General features: G+C 44.6%; 4 protein-coding genes across 4 annotated transcripts in view; 2 read left to right on the top strand and 2 right to left on the bottom strand.

Annotated features, from left to right (window-relative positions):
* Positions 1-21,314, top strand: part of LOC119950988 (interferon-induced protein with tetratricopeptide repeats 5-like) — a 999,792-nt gene that overhangs the window by 658,739 nt on the left and 319,739 nt on the right. The gene's annotated exons all lie outside the window — the stretch shown is intronic.
* The window catches only part of LOC119950954 (interferon-induced protein with tetratricopeptide repeats 5-like), a 169,565-nt gene that overhangs the window by 18,659 nt on the left and 129,592 nt on the right, over positions 1-21,314 (top strand). The window lies entirely within an intron of this gene.
* Positions 1-21,314, bottom strand: part of LOC119950956 (interferon-induced protein with tetratricopeptide repeats 5-like) — a 189,296-nt gene that overhangs the window by 69,679 nt on the left and 98,303 nt on the right. The window lies entirely within an intron of this gene.
* Positions 10,948-19,982, bottom strand: LOC119950964 (interferon-induced protein with tetratricopeptide repeats 5-like). Its single transcript, XM_038773994.1, has 2 exons — positions 19,676-19,982; positions 10,948-12,792 (listed from the first exon to the last, which is right to left on the bottom strand). Exons 1-2 carry the CDS (start codon positions 19,678-19,680, stop codon positions 11,397-11,399), a joined length of 1,401 nt encoding a protein of 466 aa, XP_038629922.1. The 5' UTR covers positions 19,681-19,982; the 3' UTR covers positions 10,948-11,396.

The raw sequence follows: 21,314 nt of genomic DNA, 5'->3' as shown, positions 1-21,314 counted from the left end.
ATCCCTATTCTCTAGGATGTTCCTCACAATCTGCCTTATTCTAAGGATGATTTATTTTTTGGCCTCCTTTAACCAGGAATGGATGCAAGATTTTTAGTGCTGTCACCAAGATGTCTTGCAGATTTTTCTCAGGGTCAGCATCTTCTAGTCTGCTGATTTTCACACCCAACCTGAGTTTCAGTCCCCTCGATCCACAGAATATCCTTACAAAAGTCAATCACACATGACTTTCCAGACTAAACTCGGCAGGTAAAGTCTGACTCGCACATAGACTAGGAACTTTTAATATTCCAACCTTTGTGCCGGTTAGAAACTTCTAATATTCCAACTGTTTCTTGGAAACTAGAAACTAGAAACCCCACTCTAGCCCCCATTCTGCTCAGCTCGAAACTTCTAATATTCTAGCCACGATTTACCTAGAAACTTCTAATATTCTAGGCCTCCACGCTAGGTGCCATGGAGAAAGCAAAACAACCGGCTGGGCATAATTAACACGGTGTTAACACGTCGGGTCATGTAGAAAATAAAGCAACCCGCTAGGCGTAATTAACAGGGTTTTCATTAAACGTTGGGTGCCATGCTGTTGAAAACTCACTACTATTCTTAAGACAATCTTAAATGGTGAACAGGGATTCTCACTCCCTGACTCCGATGCAGGCTTCGGTGGCTGCTATTCAGGTTAAACTATATTTTCAAGTTATCCAACGGTACAACCCATACCTTCACCGGAGCTTTTATCTACTTACCACTTATTAGCATCGATCCTGGGTCCCGCATTGCTAAGTAAGTAAAGTAGACTTGGGAATAACCACTATTTCAGGTTAAATTAAGTTATTTTATTATTATATTTTTTCTTTTAAAAGCTGCAATTACTTTCTTTACAGAAATGTAAAAAGATCTTGCTTCTGGATCCTCCTGGTTGGTTGATGGAATCTTCAGGCCCACCTTGACAATCAATCCTCTTTAAATTCTAGTCTTCCTTAGATGTATTATCTGTTTTAGCTCGGTTGCTGTGTCTTGTCTTTCCCATGACCGAGCTGACTAAGCTGAATCTGCTTGCTTCTCTTGTTCCTTGTCTCCTTCTCCCTGAGTTCTGGTTCTGGTTCTGCTCCCAAGGTTTATATTCTCTCTCTAACAGTTATTAAATTTTTTATTACCTGATTGTAAAGTAACTATTATTTTGCTTTGATTGTAAAAAGTGTCTTTGATCTAAACATTCTAATACAAGAAAGTATTCATTTTGGGCATGGCCTCAGCCCTCAGATCGGATTACATTGTCCTTTGTGTTATTCAAAGTTGCTTTGCGATATTCAAAAATGCTTTGGTTTCAAGAGGTGTTACTTTTAATTCCTGTCACTTCTTTAGTTTTATTTTCCAATTGGGTCCCCAGCTCATAATTTTGACTTAGATTTTGGCTTTAAATTACGTTTCTCATAGACTGATAGTCTCCAATTTTCTTTAATTTACTTGGTGTTAGTAGAATTTCACACCTAGAATTTTCACCAAATTCAACTGAAACTCATCCTTTCCTTTCCAGCTGTTCACAAAGAGAGTTGATTTCAATGAAGGTGTGAAACATTTGCATTTAGCTGTATGCTAAAAATTCACTTGGTTATAACTTGAAAGACCTGTCTGTTTTAAACATTCGTCACTTAATTCAACTGAAACCCTCATCCATGCTTTTCCAGCTGCTTACTAAGATAGTTACTTTCAATGAAGGTGTGAACCATTGTTTTTGGCCTCACACAAAAATCCTGTGTGTTTGCTAAGCCTGCTTGAGAGAAAGAATCTGCATTTTATAATCCTGGTCTTTTCAGCTGCTGTAAACCCTTTGTGGGATCTTTCCTTGTATCCTCTCATGTTTCTCTCAGACCAGATATTGCCAGACTTCCATGTTTCAAATGACACATCTTTCCATATTTTCAATGCCAAGAGCTATTGTGCATTTGGACTTTGCAATGTGTTTTAAGCTGTGTTGTTCAAGAGCTTCCGTGATGTAATGTTGATCGTTCCAAGCATCAGTGATTACTTCAAATACTTTAACAAAGTTTAATGCCTTAGTTGACGTATGCAAGTCTCCTGTAAGCTAATGCGAACTGTCTTTCTGACAGGTATTGCAGAATCCACTGCAGATTCAAAATCTGGAATCAGGCTATATGTCTGACTCATGAGAAAGCAAATCAATTACCCACCACTCAGAGTATACAGGCAAAAGATACCAAATGAAATGTGTGTCAGGAGTCAACCATTCAGCAAGGAAGCAATGGGACACCTTTGTGAAATGTTGAAGGAAGACTTGAAACCGAACTCTGTGGCCACACTGCCTTAACAGTTAAGATAAAACTAACGACTGTTATAGTGTGTTGTGCATTGCACAACTTTGGCCTTCAGCATGGACTGAGCATTCACCTAGAAGATGATTTGCCACCAGGAGTGGAGGAGCTGGAAGAGTGCAATATGGAGCCTGATGCAGACGTACCTCCTGGTGCAGGTGAGGAAGCCTAAGCTTCAGGTGATACGGCAGCTGCTAAATTTAGGCATGGAACCCTCCCTTCTTCCCCCTCACCTCCCCTTTCCCCCTCCCCCTCCTCACAATCCTCTCCCTCCCCTCCCATCCATTCATCAATCCTCGCCCCTCGCCTCTCTCCCCTATTTACAGAAAGACAACAGAACCGTTGTGCTCAAGTAAAAATATATATTTCATTGATCGCTTCATTAAAGGAAAAGACATATTTTATTGATCACATTTTTAAAGTGAAAAGGTTTATTTTATTGAGCACTATGTTAAGGTGAAAAGCTATATTTTATTGCAAGGAATTTGGAAATGTTGAGTTAATTATTTAACAAAATGTCATACAGCAGCTGAGAATGTTAAATGTTCAGTTATATGTTAACATGGTTTCAAAATGTTGTATTTCTAACAGTCGTTTTGTTCGCAAACGTTTCCATTAAACTTGTTCAAATGCCTGACTGAAACACAACATTTAATTGAGATAATTATAAATGAATAAGATAATTGAAGTAAACAAGGCAGAAATATAATAATGATAAAAACACATTTTTTAAAAATCAGATGTTATAAAGACAGTGACAGCTGAAAGGAAATAAATCTGTTGGGTGGGGGGGGACGGGGCATTATTATATCTTACGGCCAGATCAGAACCATCTTGTAACAAATTTTAATGACACCCTTCTTCATGTCTGTAAGGAGACACTGTTATGTACATTTTGTCCTGCTTCAAGAATCTCCCTTGTTCGTGGTTCGAAAAGTTCTGACTTCTCTTCTTCCCTGAATATGCAATTTTCAGTTGCATATTCTAAATGAAAACATACAAACATCTTTAATCATGCCACATGTAAAGTATCATAATAATATAGTGCAGATTTAAATAGTTTCACAGATTTAAAACAAATAAAACCTTTGTTTATTTATAAATGTTAACCTTCAATCGCCTTCTATCATAAAACATAAAATTAAAAACTACTTTCAAAGAATCAATAATAATAAAACTTCCTGTGTAAAAGAAAGAATTAAAAAAAGGTTAAGAAACTTCAACATACCTTTAATATAGTTGTGAAACCTGTTGCTTATTGTCTTCAATACAAACCTCAGTTTAAATCCATGCCCTCAATAGACATTCCCATAGTTTCTCCATCACAAGCAGACATGCCTACATTCAAACTGTGCCGTGCTGGGGCCTGCACAGACTGCCCCGCTGCAGGCCCCAGGCTGCTGCTGGAGCCAAGTAGTTCTCCACAATTTTTGAGCACAGATAAGTGCGCACTCTTCTCTCTCAGTATTGGCAGGCCATGGCTTGCCGGCGATACACAAAGGTTACAGGCCATAATCATATTCTCACAGATAAGCAGCTGATGCAACAGTACAAAATGAAAAAACCATCCGGGTTTTTCAGCTGCAGTGACTTCACATCTGGAAAAATACATCTAGAGAAACAGATCTTAAGATCAGGTTTATGGAAAAATGCAATGAAACTGATTCGCAAGTATAACTCTTAGTAACCTAATTAACTCCTTATTACCACATCAAGGGGTAACCAAGATTGGTCTTGCTGACAGAAGTTGGTTCAAGAATACTCAGGCTGAGTGGAACGACTTTTGAAGGAGAATTGACCTGGGTTTGCAGAGGGAAATAAGTTCGCTGGAAAGCTACGAATAACTCACGACTTTATCTTTGATGCTAAATATCAGCCAGAAGTTTAGCTGAAATCAAAAAGATTAAAACAGGGCATTTTTCAGTTTCATTAGTTGGAAAATGTGAAAGTACTTTCTAAAATTAGTTTAATGTATTAGTTACCTGTTAAGTCTGAACTGATTTTATTATGTTTGTTACAGTGAGCTTCTGAAATTGCGAAATCTTGTCATTTGGTTATTTCTGATGGTCACGGAGAAATTCATCTTGTTTTAAAGATTAGTTGCAGTTTCTACATGGATCACAACAATAGACAGCAACATACTTTCAGCAGTTTGTGAAGGACAAGTTAATCGCTATGCTAACATTGTTGGCTTGGTCATATTGATCTGGTCAGAACAAGTGCACAAAACAGATATTATATTGTCTTATTGGGAGTGAACTCAGAAACACAAAAGGCTGTAAAAATCGGGAGAAAAGAAGAATGTGATAGAAAGAAAGAGAAAAAATGGCAGAGAGAAAGAGAAAGAGCAATAAGGGACAAAGGAAATAGTCGGAAAATAAAAAATGGGAGAGGCAGAATGAAAAAGACAGTGGGAAAAGGGGAAATTAAGACGGCAAAGAAAGAGAAAGGAAAGAGAATAGAAAGAGATAGAAAATGAGAACGTGATAATGGAAGAAAGAGAAAAGATATAAAATTAGGGAGGGATTTTGTGAGAGAACGAAAAGGAGAAGAAAATGAGAGAAAGAATGATTGAAAGAGAGATATGGATAAGAGGCTCACTAACTCCTTTGTCCAGTGCAATTGTACTGCCTCTAGAACTCTACATTAATAATATAATAATAACCTTTTTATTATCACTGTAGCATAACATATTGAGGAGTTAAACAATTGCATCTCATTGTGACCATTATTTCAACTGTTGCTCTGCACTTTTGTGTAAATGTTTGTATCGGTTTTCCAGAACACCCAGTAGTCATCTCTGTGTCCGAGGTTGATGCAATTTCTGTCCAGTCGCAGAAAATACATCCTGGGGCCTGGAATCATTCAGCAACCAGAAACATTCTTGTTTCTTATTCTTTTTCTCGGCTATTTACTGCTTCTCCTATCTCTCCCCAGAGGTGTTGACTCTCGAGTTAGGTGCAACCCCATGGGCACTGATCACACTCTCGTATCTCATTCAGGTTTCTGTTGTCTAAGAGTGTTTGGGTTAGTAAGGGCTAAGGAGGGACTGGGGATATAATACCACCCTCATTATGATGCAGAGAATGACATGATTGTAGACTGTGCGTGGAGAGAGACTGAGAGAAGTCGACATGCAGATAACACCTTGGTAGGGTTCTATCTTGGAGATATTTATCAGGTTGAGTGTTAACAATAGACAGCTGGCATTCCATCGCAAAGGCATCTTACCTGTTGGTGAGACACCAAACAACCTTACAACATGGTGGCAGCAAGTGAAGGAGCCCAAAATTCCCAATCAGGTGAAGGACCCAACATTTCAAGACATGAAACAAGAAATAAACTGGAGCTGTACCTGAGGAAAGTGCAGCTAATTTGAACACACAGCTGGAGATTGCCTAAGAAAGCTCCAGTTGAGGTGGGGAGTCTGAGGGCAGAAGAAAGTTTCACTATGAAGCCGCAAATGATGCCAGCAGAGTACAGGGGAAGGCACGGTGGCACAGTGGTTAGCACTTTTGCCTCATGATGTCAGGGACCCAGGTTCAATTCCTACCTTGGGTAACTGTGTGGAGTTTGCACTTTCTCCTTGTGTCTGTATGGGTTTGCTCTGGGTGTTCCAGGTTTCCTCCCACAGTCCAAAGATGTGCAGCTTAGGTTGATTGGCAGTGCCAACAAATAGTCCCTTTGTGTCCAAATACGTTAGTTGAGGTTAAGGGGTGAGGTGGGTCTATAAGCTTTGGTAGGGTTCTCCTTCGGAGAGTTGGCGCAGACTCGATGGGCTGGATGGCCTCCTTCTGCATGAGAGGGATTCTATGATTCCTTTGATTCTATGACATGGATTTCCAAAGCCAAACCTGATCAAAGACAGGGTCAAAGCATCTAGCCAGATTGCAAAAAGGATCAGCAAAATTTACTAAAAGGCTGAACCAACCTTTTAAAAATAATCAGTGAACTAATCAGGCAGAACGTAGTATTGTTTAACCAGTACAGCTGAAAGCGTGTAGCAGCTGGATCCATGGTGCAATGACTCGCGTCCCTGCTTCTGGGCCAGAATCTTTGTGTTCCAGACCCGCGGCAGGACATAATAGCCAAGGAACATGTGTCTGTAATGCGGCCAATGGGTTGAGTTTGAACTTTCAAAATCCTTCCAACACTCCAGTGGCAGACTGTAGTAGTGGGAGAGTCTCCTGGTTAGACATGCTTGATGAGTCGTGGTGTCCCTCAAGCTTTAAGCCTCTGGTGACAGACGAGTGACTTGTTCCAGGAAATTTGTTTCGCTATGGAAACAAATGAAAATCGGCCATGTAGGTGCCAGAGGTGAAACAACAATTTGAGAAAAAAAGAGTAATGTTGTACTCCCCTGTAATGAATAACAACAAGAGTGGCGCAGTGCCGCAGTGCTTTGCACTGCTGCCTCACGGCGCCGGGGTCACAAGTTCGATCCCAGCTCTGGGTCACTGCCTGTGTGGAGTTTGCACATTCTCCCTGTGTTTGTGTGGGTTTCGCCCCCACAACCCAAAGATGTGCAAGGTAGGTGGATTGGCCATGCTAAATTGTTCCTTCATTGGAAAAAATGAATTGGATCCCCTAAATTAAAGAAAAAGATTAAGTAGTCACCGTCTCTGTTTGGACTGCCCTCTGGCTTCCAGACAGTGATCCTGTTTTGGGGGATCTCTGGTGGGGGCCTCTCTTTTTTGGGGGGTCTTTGGTGTGTCACTACTTATGATTTTGCAGTAGCCTTATCAGATCTTTTCATTTCTCTTCTGCTAAGTATGCAAACGTAGTATCGAACTGTTCCAGTATTACTGCATTTGATTGTCGTATCACAGGAGAGTGGCTCTGTGAACTTTTAACCTGTCCCACTACTTCTGACACACTAGTATCTTCCAGCACCTCATCTGCAGCTTTGAATGCTCTGGACCTGGCATGTTTGTCTGCCCACAATTTCCTGGGCGCGATTCTCCACTGCCCAGGCCGTGTGGGAGAATTGCGGGAGGGCCACTCTGGCCCCCCCTGCGATTCTCCCACCCATCCCCCCCCCAAAATGGCGTGTCGTGTTTTGCGACCCGCGATTCTCCGGCCCGGATGGGCTGAGCGGCCTGCCGTTCCCGACCTGTTCACGCCGGCGGCAACCACACCTGGTCGCTGCTGGCGTGAACATGGCGCCAAAGGTTTGTTTGTGGTGTGTGGGGGGCGGAGAGGGGAGTGAGCACCACAGCCGTGCTCGGGAAGGGACTGGCCCGTGATGTGTGCCCACCGATCGTCGGGCCGGCGTCTCCAAGAGACGCACGCTTTCCCCTCCGCCGCCCCGCAAGATCAAGCCACCACGTCTTGCGGGGCAGTGGAGTGGAAGACGGAAACCGCGCATGAGCGGGTTGGTGCCGGCCAACCTGTGCATGTGCGGCTGATGTCATTAGGCGCCACCGCCGCGTCATTCTCGGCGCGCCTCTTTGACGCCAGCGTCAAGGCCCGGTGGCCGAGATTTACGGCACGCCGCTCCTAGCCTCCCGGAGGGGGGAGAATAGTGGGCGAGGAGCGGCCTCCGATGCCTTCGTGAAACACTCCGGGTTTCACGACGGCTTTGGGCGTTGCGGAGAATTCCGCCCACCTTTAAATGCTCTTGGGCTATCTGACAAGCACCTGTGAGTCTTTCCAGAAAGGTGGACAAGGAATCCAACATTGAGGATTCTTCTTGTTTTAGAAACTTCTCTTCCATCAACTTTCCTGGTGGCAAACCATAAATAGTCTAATCCCCTGTCCCATTCTCTTGGATATTCATGGCAATGGGCCCTAATCAGCGTTTTTGAGAGTCTAACGATATCTCTCCAAAGTTCCCTGAGATTTTGGGTGATGGGCGGTTGACTTTTGTTGCCTTCTACCTAAAATATGGTTTATAGCTTGGAAAATTTTAGACATAAAGTTAGACCCGTGGCCAGATGGTACTTATTAGGGTAGACCATAGTGTGAAGAACTGTGTGCTTTTCTACGACTACCTTAGCTGTCATAATGTAAATAATGGTGTTTTAGAAGAAATTATTGATGCTCAATCATGCAAACGTCCAGACCTCCAAGTGAGACGACCCGACAACAGTTTCCATTATTTATGTGGAGAGCAGCAACCGTAGCAGGGTTTTTAATGAAACGGGGCACCAAATCAATGACCAATCCTGGTCCTTCAACAGCCAACCTGATGAATATTCTTTACTTTCCAAACTTAGAGAACTATTAAAAACTCGCTGAAGCTTTAAAGAATACACCAGTTAATGAACTCCAAACAGTTTCATTGCAACTAATTTGGTGCATATTCCAGTAATTTTGGTTTTAAAGTGAGTGACTGGATTTTCTTTTAACATTTTGACCAAAAAGGGAAGGAAATTTGTTCAATTATTTTACAAATTCCTCCATTTCCCACTTGAGAATTGATGAATATTTTACATTTTGAAGCATCCATATCCAATCAGCAGCAGGAAATCTATGACTGAGAGGAATCAAAAGTTTCAATTAATTTCAATTTAAAAAGTAGACAAAGAGGCAAATGGAGATTGGAAACCATTCTCATTGGCAGAGAATCATTGTCTGTATTCTGAGGGAAATATCATCGACATGTAGGGGCAGCAGGGTAGCATGGTGGTTAGCATAAATGCTTCACAGCTCCAGGGTCCCAGGTTCGATTCCCGGCTGGGTCACTGTCTGTGTGGAGTCTGCACGTCCTCCCCCTGTGTGCGTGGGTTTCCTCCGGGTGCTCCGGTTTCCTCCCACAGTCCAAAGATGTGCGGGTTAGGTGGATTGGCCATGCTAAATTGCCCGTAGTGTCCTAATAAAAGTATGGTTAAGGGGTGGGTTGTTGGGTTACGGGTATAGGGTGGATATGTGGGTTTGAGTAGGGTGATCATGGCTCGGCACAACATTGAGGGCCGAAGGGCCTGTTCTGTGCTGTACTGTTCTATGTTCTATGTGTAACTTCTGTTGTTCAAACCTGTGTCTGCATTGATAAAGATTGCATCATTTGGAATGTTATAACCTCTGAGCTTTCATCCCTCTGCAGTGTCTTTATTTAGCCGAGAGAGTGACAGCGTTAAGAAAAGGGGCTTTGCATCTTTTGCACAAGTTGGTGTGTGTTGATCAGGATGGAATCTGTGAAATGGTGACAACTGACTATGAACATAATCAAATACCAGAAATTTTTTCCAGATTTTTTTTCCACGTCATACTCTGTACCGCACTAACTGTCCCCATTCACCCAGGTCAATAATACAAATCAAATCTTAGCCACAGTTTCATTTTATTGGTCTTCAATCTTGGATTATACAATTACAATTGATCTCTCTGTTACGAAAATCAATATCAGCAGCCATGAGGTTTTATTCTTTTTAACCCACATTCATCCATTTTATATCCTTTAGACTTCCCCCAGTTACTGCTTTCCTCCTCAGTGAGATGGTACAGTCTATAGAAATGGTCTTTCCTGGGTATTGTCCAGGCTGCTCTGTGTTGGCCAATGAGGGACTCGGATGGTTTGATGGAGAGTTGGTGAAGCTGACAAGTTACAGGACAGCGAGACTCCCAGTGACAGAGGCTGAGATCTGAATGAACGCTCTGGATGGGAGTCTGATCGTCTGTCAGCAAATCCTCACAGCAACAGAATCAAGCTGTTGATTTATCTGAAGAGTCTGCAGTGATTGTTGGCCCTTTCTCCGCTGTCACAGATGGAAAGCCTTTCACCCAATGGGGAACGTTTCTGTGAAGAGGCAGCAAGTGAAAGATAGGGGGGGCAGAATGGATTTATTATACTCTCTGTGGCTGGATTGGATATTGTTATTACACCATTATTATCATAGAAACACCATCAGCTACACACTCAATCATTTAATATACATTGCTGTTAAAATACACTGAACAGACAGTGATCATTATAAAACACATGTATATCATTTATATTTGGGCATCAAATTATATCTGTCTGCCAGTAATTTAGGCTCCACTAGAATTTGATGGAGGTGATTTTACATGTACCCACTTGGTGAAACTGGGTTAAACTGCTCACCCAAAGTGAGTGAGTCCTCATTAACATACTGGGACTGGGTTCTGGTGACATCACTGGTCACGGACTGCGCTGCCAACTCTGTCCTGAGTGGGGGAAGCTGCTGTAATATTTACAAAAGGCTGAAGGAGCTCTGAGAGAATCAGGATGTCAAGAGGGAATTGTTTTATTTTCCTTTGGGCAGTGGTGCCCATCAGGTGCCAGATGAAAGTTTCGAGATTCTCTGCTCTGGACTTTCCCTTTTCGCAGCATGAGTCACTCCCAGAATCTCCTTTAACTCACCTCAGGAAGTGGACTGTTGGCATAATAATAATAATCTTTATTAGTGTCACAAATAGGCTTACGTTCACACTGCTATGAAGTTTATGTGAAAATCCCCTAGTCACCACACTGCAGCGCCTGTTCGGGTACACTGTGGGAAAATTCAGAATGTCCAATTCACCCAACAAACTCATCCTTCTGAGGAATCCGGAGCACCCGGAGGAAACCCACGCAGACACGGGGAGAAGGAGCAGTCTCCACACAGACAGTGACCCATGCTGGGAATGGAACTTGGGACCCTGGCGCTGTGAAGTAACAGTGCTAACCACTGTGCTGCAATGCAGCCCTTGAAACTCTGGTTTTAATCATTTTTGAATTTGATTTCTACAGCAAAAGGGTGAGTTTCCAAATGCTCTCATTACACATCCAACAAAATATATCTGGCGTTAAAATCGGGCCCATGTAATGTTTATTATTATAGAATCAGCTCCTAAAATTCATAGCAATCATTGTGCTCTGTCCAAATTGTCTCAATAAATCACCGATCCCAAAATCATCTTCTTTGTTTCTTTCCACACACAGGGATAGGACCAAGGAAAAGGAAATAATATATGCTATTTGGAACGAAATTGCGACAGAAAATAAATGAAATTATTCTCCACCAAACATCTTGAGATATCAAAGAATATCTTTCAAATCTGTTCACTCGGAATTTCATTGTTATCCCAGGTGGAAAAGCTTGATTTAGGGAGAGCGCATAACTATTCTTCGTTGCTACGTTCAATCTCCAAAACCTTTTCAAAGCATTCCTGCCCATCCACCATATGTATGATCCCACGAATGCAAAAAGCCTGGATATCTCTTCGGTTCTCGCAAAGCCGGTTCTCAGCTGTCTTCTCCAAGTAGTAGCGACACCTTTCTCGTGCCTTTGAAGCATGTTTGATTTTAAATCCTTCCAGATAACATTTGCTGGCATTTAATTCAGATTTTTTGTGATAAAATTCAAATTTCCCAGCCTCAAGATATATTTCTTGCTTATTTTCCAAGGTAATATATTCCAAATTCAATAAGTTTTTGTAGATGGCTTCTGCTTTGTCATGGTCTTTATCTATTGTGCAGATTTCTGCAAATGCTAGTTTTGCCATGATAAGTGATGGCTTGAGCCTGAATGCTTCATCAAAATGGTGCTTGCATTGATTAATCAATGTAACTTTTCGTTGAAGTTTAAGATTGCGACTGCTTTTGCTGTCAGATTTGATCAGCTGGATTAGTTTGATTTTGTAACACAGACCTATTTGATGATGGAAGAAGGCAGAGTTTGGGATAATTTTCAATCCTTTCTCCAAAAGTTCCAAAGCTTTTCCCACTTCTCCAGCTCTTCTGTAAAATTTTGCTGCGTAGCGTATCATGTATAGTTGATCAGGGGTCTTCTGCAATGCTTGTTCAACTAATCTGAGTGCTTCCTCATTTTCATTGAGGTCTTGCAGTTTTAAAGCCAGCAGAACCATGGCTACAGTGTGACCTGGATCAAGCTCCAGAACACGTTTCAACTGCATCACTAATTCACTGAATTTCCCATTCTCTGGCTTCCCAGAATGCTCTTCCAGACGCATCAGGGCAGTTGCAAAGCCAAAGTTCCATTCAACGTTATCCGTATCTTCCTCCAGGGCCCTTTGAAAACATTCCACTGCCTCTTCATAGCATTTAGCTGCAGAACTCAGCAGTGACCAACCCTTCTCCCCGTATACTTCAGGTATCATTGCTGTGTACCCAGAGGCACCAGGAAATTGTTGACAGATCCTCTCCAGTTTGTCGAGGTAGGACTGAGCCTCTGTCAGTTTCCCCATGCGAAAATATACCCAGGCATAGTTTCCATAGGTGACGATGATTCTTTTATCAAACTCATCTTCATGATTGTCCCTCAGAATTCTTTCAGCTTCCTTTAAGTTTTGAATCGCCTCCTCACAGTTTTCTTGCAGACAGTTTACAAAAGCGAGTTGGTTGTAAGAGGTGGCTTGATATTTCTCATCAAACTTCACTGAATTTTGTAATGTTTGCTTCATCCCGTCCAGATCAATGTTATCTTTCTGTGGAATCCACGTGAAGTGGCATTGAAGCTGATTGAGCTTCACTTTCAACAAGTTCTTCTGTATGATACTGCAAGAGAAAAAATATCTTTCACAACCAACTTTTTCCAGAAATCATACCTTGTATATTTTGCAATTTTAATTCTTGGAATTAATTCTAAGGCTGTCTCACTTGGTGACAGATTAGGGATATTTAGCAATGCTGTAGCACCATATTAGTTTGTAACATTTAATTTTATTCCAGGACTGACCTCAACTGGTAACTTTCAAAATTGAAATTACAAGTGAATAACATGCCACTTGTGTAATGTATCATGTTTATATAGTTTCACAATGTGCATGCTTTAATTCACTCAAAACTCATTCAGTGAATTCCAGACCTGTTTGGTTCTGCACCCTGTTCAGATTTACCAACGTTTTGTGTCCCTTTCCAGACAGTTTCTTTTTAACTGATTCTCTAGTGCCCACGCGTTCTGAAATGTTCCAGCCAGAAAGGCTCTAATGGGGCCAATATTTTGATCATGTGATGCAAACACTGCACATATTTCTTCTGTATTCACCGTCCTCTTGCTGGTTCATTTGAATATCATTCAAATAGTCCAGCAACATTTTTAGGAACACACAGACCAGCACAGAAGTAATGGACTGAAAGCCTTTTCTGTGCTGTAGACCTCAATGATTCTATGAAATACTTACAGATCAAAGGTCTGAGGGGGTTTAAACCTAGCTGACTGGCTGAATTGCATTGTGGGGACGAGGGAGACCCAGCCACAGGACCGCAGCATTTGGGCTCCAAATCAGGTGCAATTCAGCTCTGGCCGGAGAACGTACAGAGAATCTGCCCACAGTCTCCCAAATGGAAAATTCTGCCATCGGTCTCCCGCACTGTATAATTCAGACTTAACGCAACTCAATGGAAGAGGCCCTGGGTCCCATTCGGTTGGTGTTGGAAAAGACCAGCGAAACGGTAAAAGGGCATGGTGCTGTGATACAAGGAACGGAGGTGTCTCTTTCGAGGCAGAACGACCAGATTGACTCTCTGCAAATGGAGATATCTCTGACGGCTGAGGTAAGTGAAGCACTGAAGGTAAAAGTGAATGATTGGGAGAATTATTCAAGGAGGCAAAATGTTCACCTTGTGGGGTTGCCAGAGGGGATGGAAGGCCTAACTCTCACCGAGTATTTTTGGGAAGATTGTGGGGGAGGGTGAACTCACATCCCTTTATGAGCTTGATCGAGGTCACAATTCCCGGACCAACAAACTACCGTGAGCAGTAATTGTGAAGTTTCACAGCTTCTAGGAAAAAGAACAGTTTCTGAGATGGGCAAAAGAACATTGTGACTGTGAACAGGAAGGTCACATCATCAGGCTTTATCAGGATGTGGGAGCGGAGCTGGCAAAAAGCATTCAACAAGGCCAAAGGTGCCCTGTATAAAACTGGGGTCCAATTTGAGTACCTTTGAAGGGATGGACTTTTTGTTTGATGAGCCGGAGCAGGCGGATTCTTTTGATCAAATGTTTGGGCTGAATACAGGTTGATTGAGATTCTTGAGGCTTTTTTGAATGTTGGGTACAAACAGTCATGTGGCTATGGAGTTGTTGGGGTTCCCTATTCATGTTCATGTTTGCATTTCTTTGTTTTTGTGTGGGTTCAATGTTTGGAAAGTTGGACTTGGGTGGGGGGTTTAATTCTATGGGGTGTTTTGAGCTACCTGTTACAACTGTTGTGAAAATATCATTCCTTCCTGTTTGAGTACTATGTTTTCAGGGGCTTTTATACTTTGTGTACAATTTAGAGCTGGAGCAAGCCCACCAAGATGCCACTGCAGTAGGATTCTCCGCCACCGTCAGGATGTCCCAGGTCCAGGGGTAATAAATGACACGCATGTCGTCTTGCGCTCACCGGGGCAACAGGGAGTGCCCTTCATTAACAGGAAGGGCTTCCACTCCCTGAATGTTCAACTAATGTGCAACAACCACCTCAGGACCATGCATGGGTTTGCATGCTTCCTGGGGAGCGTCCATTGTAGCTACATTCTGGGACACTTGGAGATCCCCGGCATCTTCGAGGACCACCCCAAGATGATGTTTTGGCTCTTGGGGGACAAGGCTATCTGCTGAGGCCCTGGCTCAAGATGACAGTGCAGAGGTCGAAGATCGAGGTGGAGACACAATATAACAGATGCTGCCATTGAAGGTGCACGGACTGCTCAAACTGCCATTCCAATGCCCAGACAGTTCTGGTGGGGCACTGCAGTCCACCCCCAGAGGGTCTCCCACTTTGTGGTGGTCTGCTGTGCCCTCCACAACCTGGCAAAGCTGCGGGGACAACATGCAGGGGCTGGTTTAGCTCACTCGGCTAAATCGCTGGCTTTTAAAGCAGACCAAGCAGTCCAGCAGCATGGTTCGATTCCCGTACCAGCCTCCCCGGACAGGCGCCAGAATGTGGCGACTAGGGGCTTTTCACAGTAACTTCATTGAAGCCTACTCGTGACAATAAGCGATTTTCATTTCATTTTCATTTCAGCAGGAAGAAGGACGTGCGGCTTCATCTGAGGAGGATTAAGAAGGGCTGGCCAATAGGTGCTGGAGGACGAGCCCAGGCCATTCCTTCCCACCCATTTCCCTCCTTCCTCTCCCATCCCATTCCCTGACCATCCCACATCCCCCCCCCCCAACTCTCCTCATTCACCCGCTCGCTCCAGTGACCGCTCCACCTCCTTTCCCCTCCTCTCTCACCCCCGTCCTGACAACCCTCTATTCTACCCCTCCCACCATTGGCCACCCCACCCTGTTTCCTGCCACCCCAACCATTCCCTTCCTTCCTCTCTAACTCCCCAACCCTGACCCAGTCACGCACCCCCCCCGATCCCAACTACCCTGTTCCACCCTCCCAGGGTCTGTGTAACATCGCTCCAGGGTGATGGGCCTGTAGCGGCACTATCATTGGGTCAATGTACAAGGCAGGGGAGTGATGATAATCCACTGTGATGAAAGCTCTGGTACTCCTGGGTTTATGCAAAGTCTGACTCCTGTCTTCCAGCTGACGGCACACTCACACCCATAACCTGTACGGGGTTTGCATCGAGGGGCTTTAGATCTCGGTGAGTCCTCAGGGTGCACATCAGAGGTGGAGGCAGCCACTGTCATTACCTACCAGGCACGTGTCTGCCGAATCAGCTGGTGGGACTACCAGTACTGTGGCCTTTGATGCCTTTGGTGGATGTCCTCTGGTGGGCCTGGAGCCAGATGAATTACTGCTGCCACTGGCATTTCCAGTGAAACCCTGTTCTGCCCACTGACCTTGAGATGCACCAGTGTCAGAAGGGGGGATTCAGGTGAGGATGAGATCCGGTGGCAGCGACTTGTGTAGGCCCACAGGGCTCTCTGCACTTGGGCATTGCCCATAGGGTCCTGGGGGTGTCTATGGGGTGGAGGGGCAGATGGAGTGAGATCCAGAGGCCTCTGAGTCATCTAGCTCTGCCGGACCTGGCCCCTCCCCATTGTCTGCACCATGGTGTTGATGCTGTCAGCGATACTCTTCAGCAACTGGGACATGCTCCAGAGCGCCTTGGAAATATCCAGCTGCATCTGACACATGTCCCTCAGCTTCTGGGACATGATGGCAAGGCCCTCAGCCAAATTCGTCATTGATTGAGCCATTCCTTGGACACAACCACCCAAGATGCTGACGCCGTGCTCGAGGCTTTCCCCTGTGGTCATCACCCGACCAATGTTGGCTCGGAGTCTCGCATTGCCGATGCCATCTCCTGCGTCTGTGGCCACTTGCCTCCTCCAATTGGCTATGCACTCACTGGAGTGTCGCTGACATTCTCCTCTCGAATTTCGTGACCGTGTCCCATTATCTGCATCAACTCCAGGAGAACTTAGCCAAGATGTTCAGCGTCTGACTGTGACTCAGCTGAGTCAGCTGAGTCCTGAGATCCAGCAGACCTCTGACTGCTGTCTCCCACCCTCCTCCTGATGTGCATGAGCCACTGTGCAGTGCTCATCAGATTTTCCCCAGAATCTGGCCACGAGTGTCGCCCACCAATATGTGTCTCTGCGCTGGTGGAACTCCAAGCCCGTACCTTGTAGGATTGAGGACTCTGATGACTGGAGCTCTGCCGTCCATCCGGGCCTTCCTGTCTATTTTGGGATAACTTCTCCTACAGGGACAGAGAGGGAGGAGGATGACATTGTGGACTGTGGGCTTTGTGTATAGGGGTGGGGGTCAATGGCTAATGACATATGTGGACACGCACCTGGACATGGAAGTGTTGTGCTGGTGGGTGCCAGGGAGTGCTGGGGTACATGCATGTGATCAGATGTGGGGAGCGTGCGTGGTGCCAGCTGCCGACCTGTTGGAAGTCAGGCAGAACTGATGCCAGAGAGCCGTATGGCGGTCCTCCTGGTCACGCTGCCCAATCTGATGGCCACTGCCACTAACTCCCAGGCGTGAGTCTGGTGAATCAGCTGGTGGGACAATCAGTACTGGAGGGAAACTCATGGGAGATCATTTTCAGCACTAAGTGCCATTAAATACAGGCCTCAGTCATTGATATAAATGTTAAAAGGTGACGCCCCAGCACAAACCCCTATGGGGGTCTGGACCGCCTCTTGAAGTTCTGACATTATCACTGTGTCACCATCACCCCTTGGCCAAGATGAATTCTATCAGTCCTATCTGGTCCATACAAATATATGTATGAGCTGTGATTTTGTAACGGACTAATCTTTTTCTTGTTTAAGACAAAGATTTGCAGCTGGTAATTTTAAAAGTATTGTTGTTTCACTTTCCCACACTTCATGATGCGCAAAGCTGACTTTTGTCTGTTTTCAGAATGAGATTTTTACCGGAGTCTGTCACCAGAGGCTTATAGCTTGAGGGGAGCCGCTCCACGAGGCTGACCAGGAATCTCTCCCTGTATGTATTGGAAGGATTTCCAGGTTGATTTTCAACAAGACATTCTCCATTTCTAAACTGATTCATTCACAAATTTAAAAAAGGGCACTCCAACACACACACACTTCTTCAAGCAAATGACTTTTTCACGAGGTCATGACAACACCAATAATTGCCGACCCTGCTGTGCTGTACTGAGGGAGTTGCTGAGGTTTTGCTGAGGTGTTTAAGCAGGGCTCCATTTGTCCATTCAGATGGATGGAAAGGATCCCGTGGAAATACTCAATGAAGAAGCTGTGATATTTCCCAGTGCCCTGGCCAACATTCACCCCTCAACACGACAAATCATCCGATCATTTTCACTTTGCTATGTTTGGGAGTTTTCTGGGATACCATGAGAGTGTGAAATATTTTATATAAAGACTGGTTATCCTTTTGATGTAATTGTTAACATCCTGAAACAATATTAGATGTATACCACAAGGAACATGGGATTTGGGACTGTGACACATTTTGGCCGGATTTATCGGCTGTTCATGCCAGCGGGATATTCCGGTCTGACCGACGACGCACGGGTATCCCGGCGATGAGCGGTGCAGTCAACGGGAAATCCCATTGATAACGGTGGGACCAGTAAATCCTTCACCACAGAAAACCACACGGCAGGTTGGTCGCTAAGTCCTGCCCTTTGTATTTTAACAACAGTACCTTATTCACAAATGAATAACAATAATAACAGCCCAGATATTCCAGTCAGAGGCGCAGTGCCGGCCCAATCACTGTTTTAGGCTAAATCTCTGCACTTTCCGGTGTTGGCTGCTGTTAAAATTCGATGAATAATAGAGTTGGGTGGTCAAGTGTCGCATTTAATTCCAATGAAGACAAGGTCCCATTTTCCATCATGATCTTTTCATAGAATATCATATAATTTACAGTGCAGAAGGAGGCCATTCGGACCATCGAGTCTGCACCAGCTCCTGAAACAGAACCCTACCCAAGGTCAACACCTCCACCCTATCCCCATAACCCAACCCAACACTAAGGGCAATTGTGGACACTCAGGGCAATTCATCATGGCCAATCCACCTACCCTGCACATCTTTGGACTGTGGGAGGAAACCGGAGCACCCGGAGGAAACCCACGCACACACAGGGAGGATGTGCAGACTCCTCACAGACAGTGACCCAAGCCGGAATTGAACCTGGGACCCTGGAGCTGTAAAGCAATTGTGCTAACCACTATGCTACCGTGCTGCCCAAAATAAATTCTGGATACAGTGACCGCAATGCACTGATGCAAATTCCCCCCCACAACAGCCAATCAGTGGCTCCGCTCTGCTGCCCTCTGCTGGACCTGAAGACACATCCCTTAATAACTGACTTCAGTTCCATGTCTGAGGCTGTTTATAAATGGAACATCCAACTTCCTTAACTGCACAACCTCGCAACCTGAACCACATTTCTCCCACACTGACTAGATGATCTCTTTTCTTGATTTTAGCTTTGAGATGGATCCAATGAGCACTCCGGATGGCAAACTTTCGTTTCCCGCCCAACACAGGAATCATCACGGATGTGACGGAAAATTTGACGGACCATATAAAGGTCTGTTGACCTTGGGCAGAAATTTCTGGTCTCGGTGGTGGGGGGTGGTGGGGGAGGGAGAGGGTTGGAAAATCCCACCCAACAGTTTCTTTGATGTGCTGCCACCAGTTGATTTAAGTCCAAATGAGGAGGCCGACATTGGGCAGGATTCTCTGTTGTGAGTGAGAATTTGGCACTCTGCCAAACCTCCATTCACTGCAGCAGGAACAGAGAATTCCACCAGCGTAACCGAACGGCGAATCAAAATTGTCTCCATTGTATGCCTCATCTCAGACAATGCAGCATTCCCTCAGCACTGCAGTGAGAATAGGCCTGGAGTTTGTGCTCAGGTCTCTGGAGTGACATGAACCCATAACACCATGATTCAGAGGCAGCAATGATACCACTGAGCTACTACTGTCTGTACTGTACACTCTATTGACACATGGAAATCTCTCTTACCTCATGGTGATCTAAGTGAATAGACAGGCTGCTCAGTCGCTTTAAATTCTGTTGTCTGAAATTGATGTGTCTAATTGTTCTTTCGTAATCCACGGGAGGCAGGAGTTCCGTCACCACACCAATATTTATTTACAATAACGATATTACAGGATCAGCTACAAACAGTGCTGCTAGCAGTCCAGTCAACGAAAGACTGGCTCTCAAAGCCTACAGAGGTGCTTATATGGGCCCCCTCAATGAGCTATCATTGAGGGAGCTCATACTCCAATTGGCCAACCAATGAAGCCAATTGGAGTTCATTACATCTTCCAACGCGCACGCGTAAATACATATCCACCAACCACATCCTTCATACCATTCAGATTCCGGTTCCATTGAAATTGAACAGAATATAGCGAATGGAAACCAAAAGGTAAATTAATCAGATGCAGAAAATCAACATCATCAAAATGGAATGCCCTTCACTGATTGAGGCTTATTCATGTCCACGTCAGGGCCTACAGAGCAGGAAATTCTGATCCATAGCACCAATGGTTCTGGTGCTTTGGAAGTTAGTGATCTTCCAGCTTCTTCTTGGAAATGGAAACCTGTGTAGAATGGCAAACAGGCGATGGACAACATGGACTCGGTGAGAGTCAGGATACTGGAGCAGAGATTTCAAACATTCCGGTGGGGATAACCTTGATACAGGTCATTTGGAATATTAACCAGGTTCAGGCACATGTTTGGAGAATGAGTGAGTCCAGAAAATGGAGATATCATAGCAGGTAACCAAATGTTTTCCCAGAGGGAGGTTTCCAGAGTTACCCGAAAGAAGGATTAATAATAATAATCTTTATTAAGGTTTCGCTGCTGAAGGTATTTCTGTGTGAAGGAAGAGCCTGGTGTGGAGACGTTGTGGAGAATCCTCTCCAGGACAGAAAACTGAAGCAAAATGGAAAGGCAACATGACATCAGGATGAGACAGAGGAATGGATTGGATTCAGATACAGACTCGCAAGGCCGAATAGCCTCCTTCTGCAATGTCGGGATTCGATGTCTATCTTCCTCCAACACCTCTCTTCCATCGTCCAGCTGAATGGTGCTGTACCAGACAGATCCATTCTTCACTATCCACTTGTAGTGGACAATCTCCTGCAGTGATTTCTCTTCCTGTTGCTGCACTGTTACCTCAGATGTCTCTCCAAGAATCTATTCTTGGTCCCCTCCGGTTTCTCAATTTCATGCTGCCCCTCATAAAAATTATCCTAAATTGTCGGGACAGGTTCCATTTTGATGCTTTGAAAGTCCATTCTCGCCACCACCACCCTCGGCCCCCGACATTATCACTAATTAGTCACAAAGTTTGTGTGACATTAAGCGCAGAATGAGCAGAAATGTTCTCCGACTAATTATTGAGAAGAGGGTGGACATTGGGCAGGAATCTCTGCCGGCGGGATTCTCTGTCGGCGGGATTCTCCCATTTTGTCGGCGCCAGGGGGTTTCCCGATAGCGTGGGGCTGCCCCAAAATGGGAAACCCCATTGACCGGCCAGCATAACGGAGAATCCCGCTAGCGGGTCGAGGCAGAACAGTGGTGTGGCGGGGCAGAGAATCCAGCCCAAAGTTTAAACACCTAAGCACTTCATTTCCCAGTTACT

This window comes from Scyliorhinus canicula, chromosome 16 (genome assembly GCF_902713615.1).
Source record: "Scyliorhinus canicula chromosome 16, sScyCan1.1, whole genome shotgun sequence".
Lineage (NCBI taxonomy): Eukaryota > Metazoa > Chordata > Chondrichthyes > Carcharhiniformes > Scyliorhinidae > Scyliorhinus > Scyliorhinus canicula.
This window is presented reverse-complemented; position numbering and strand designations above follow the sequence as displayed.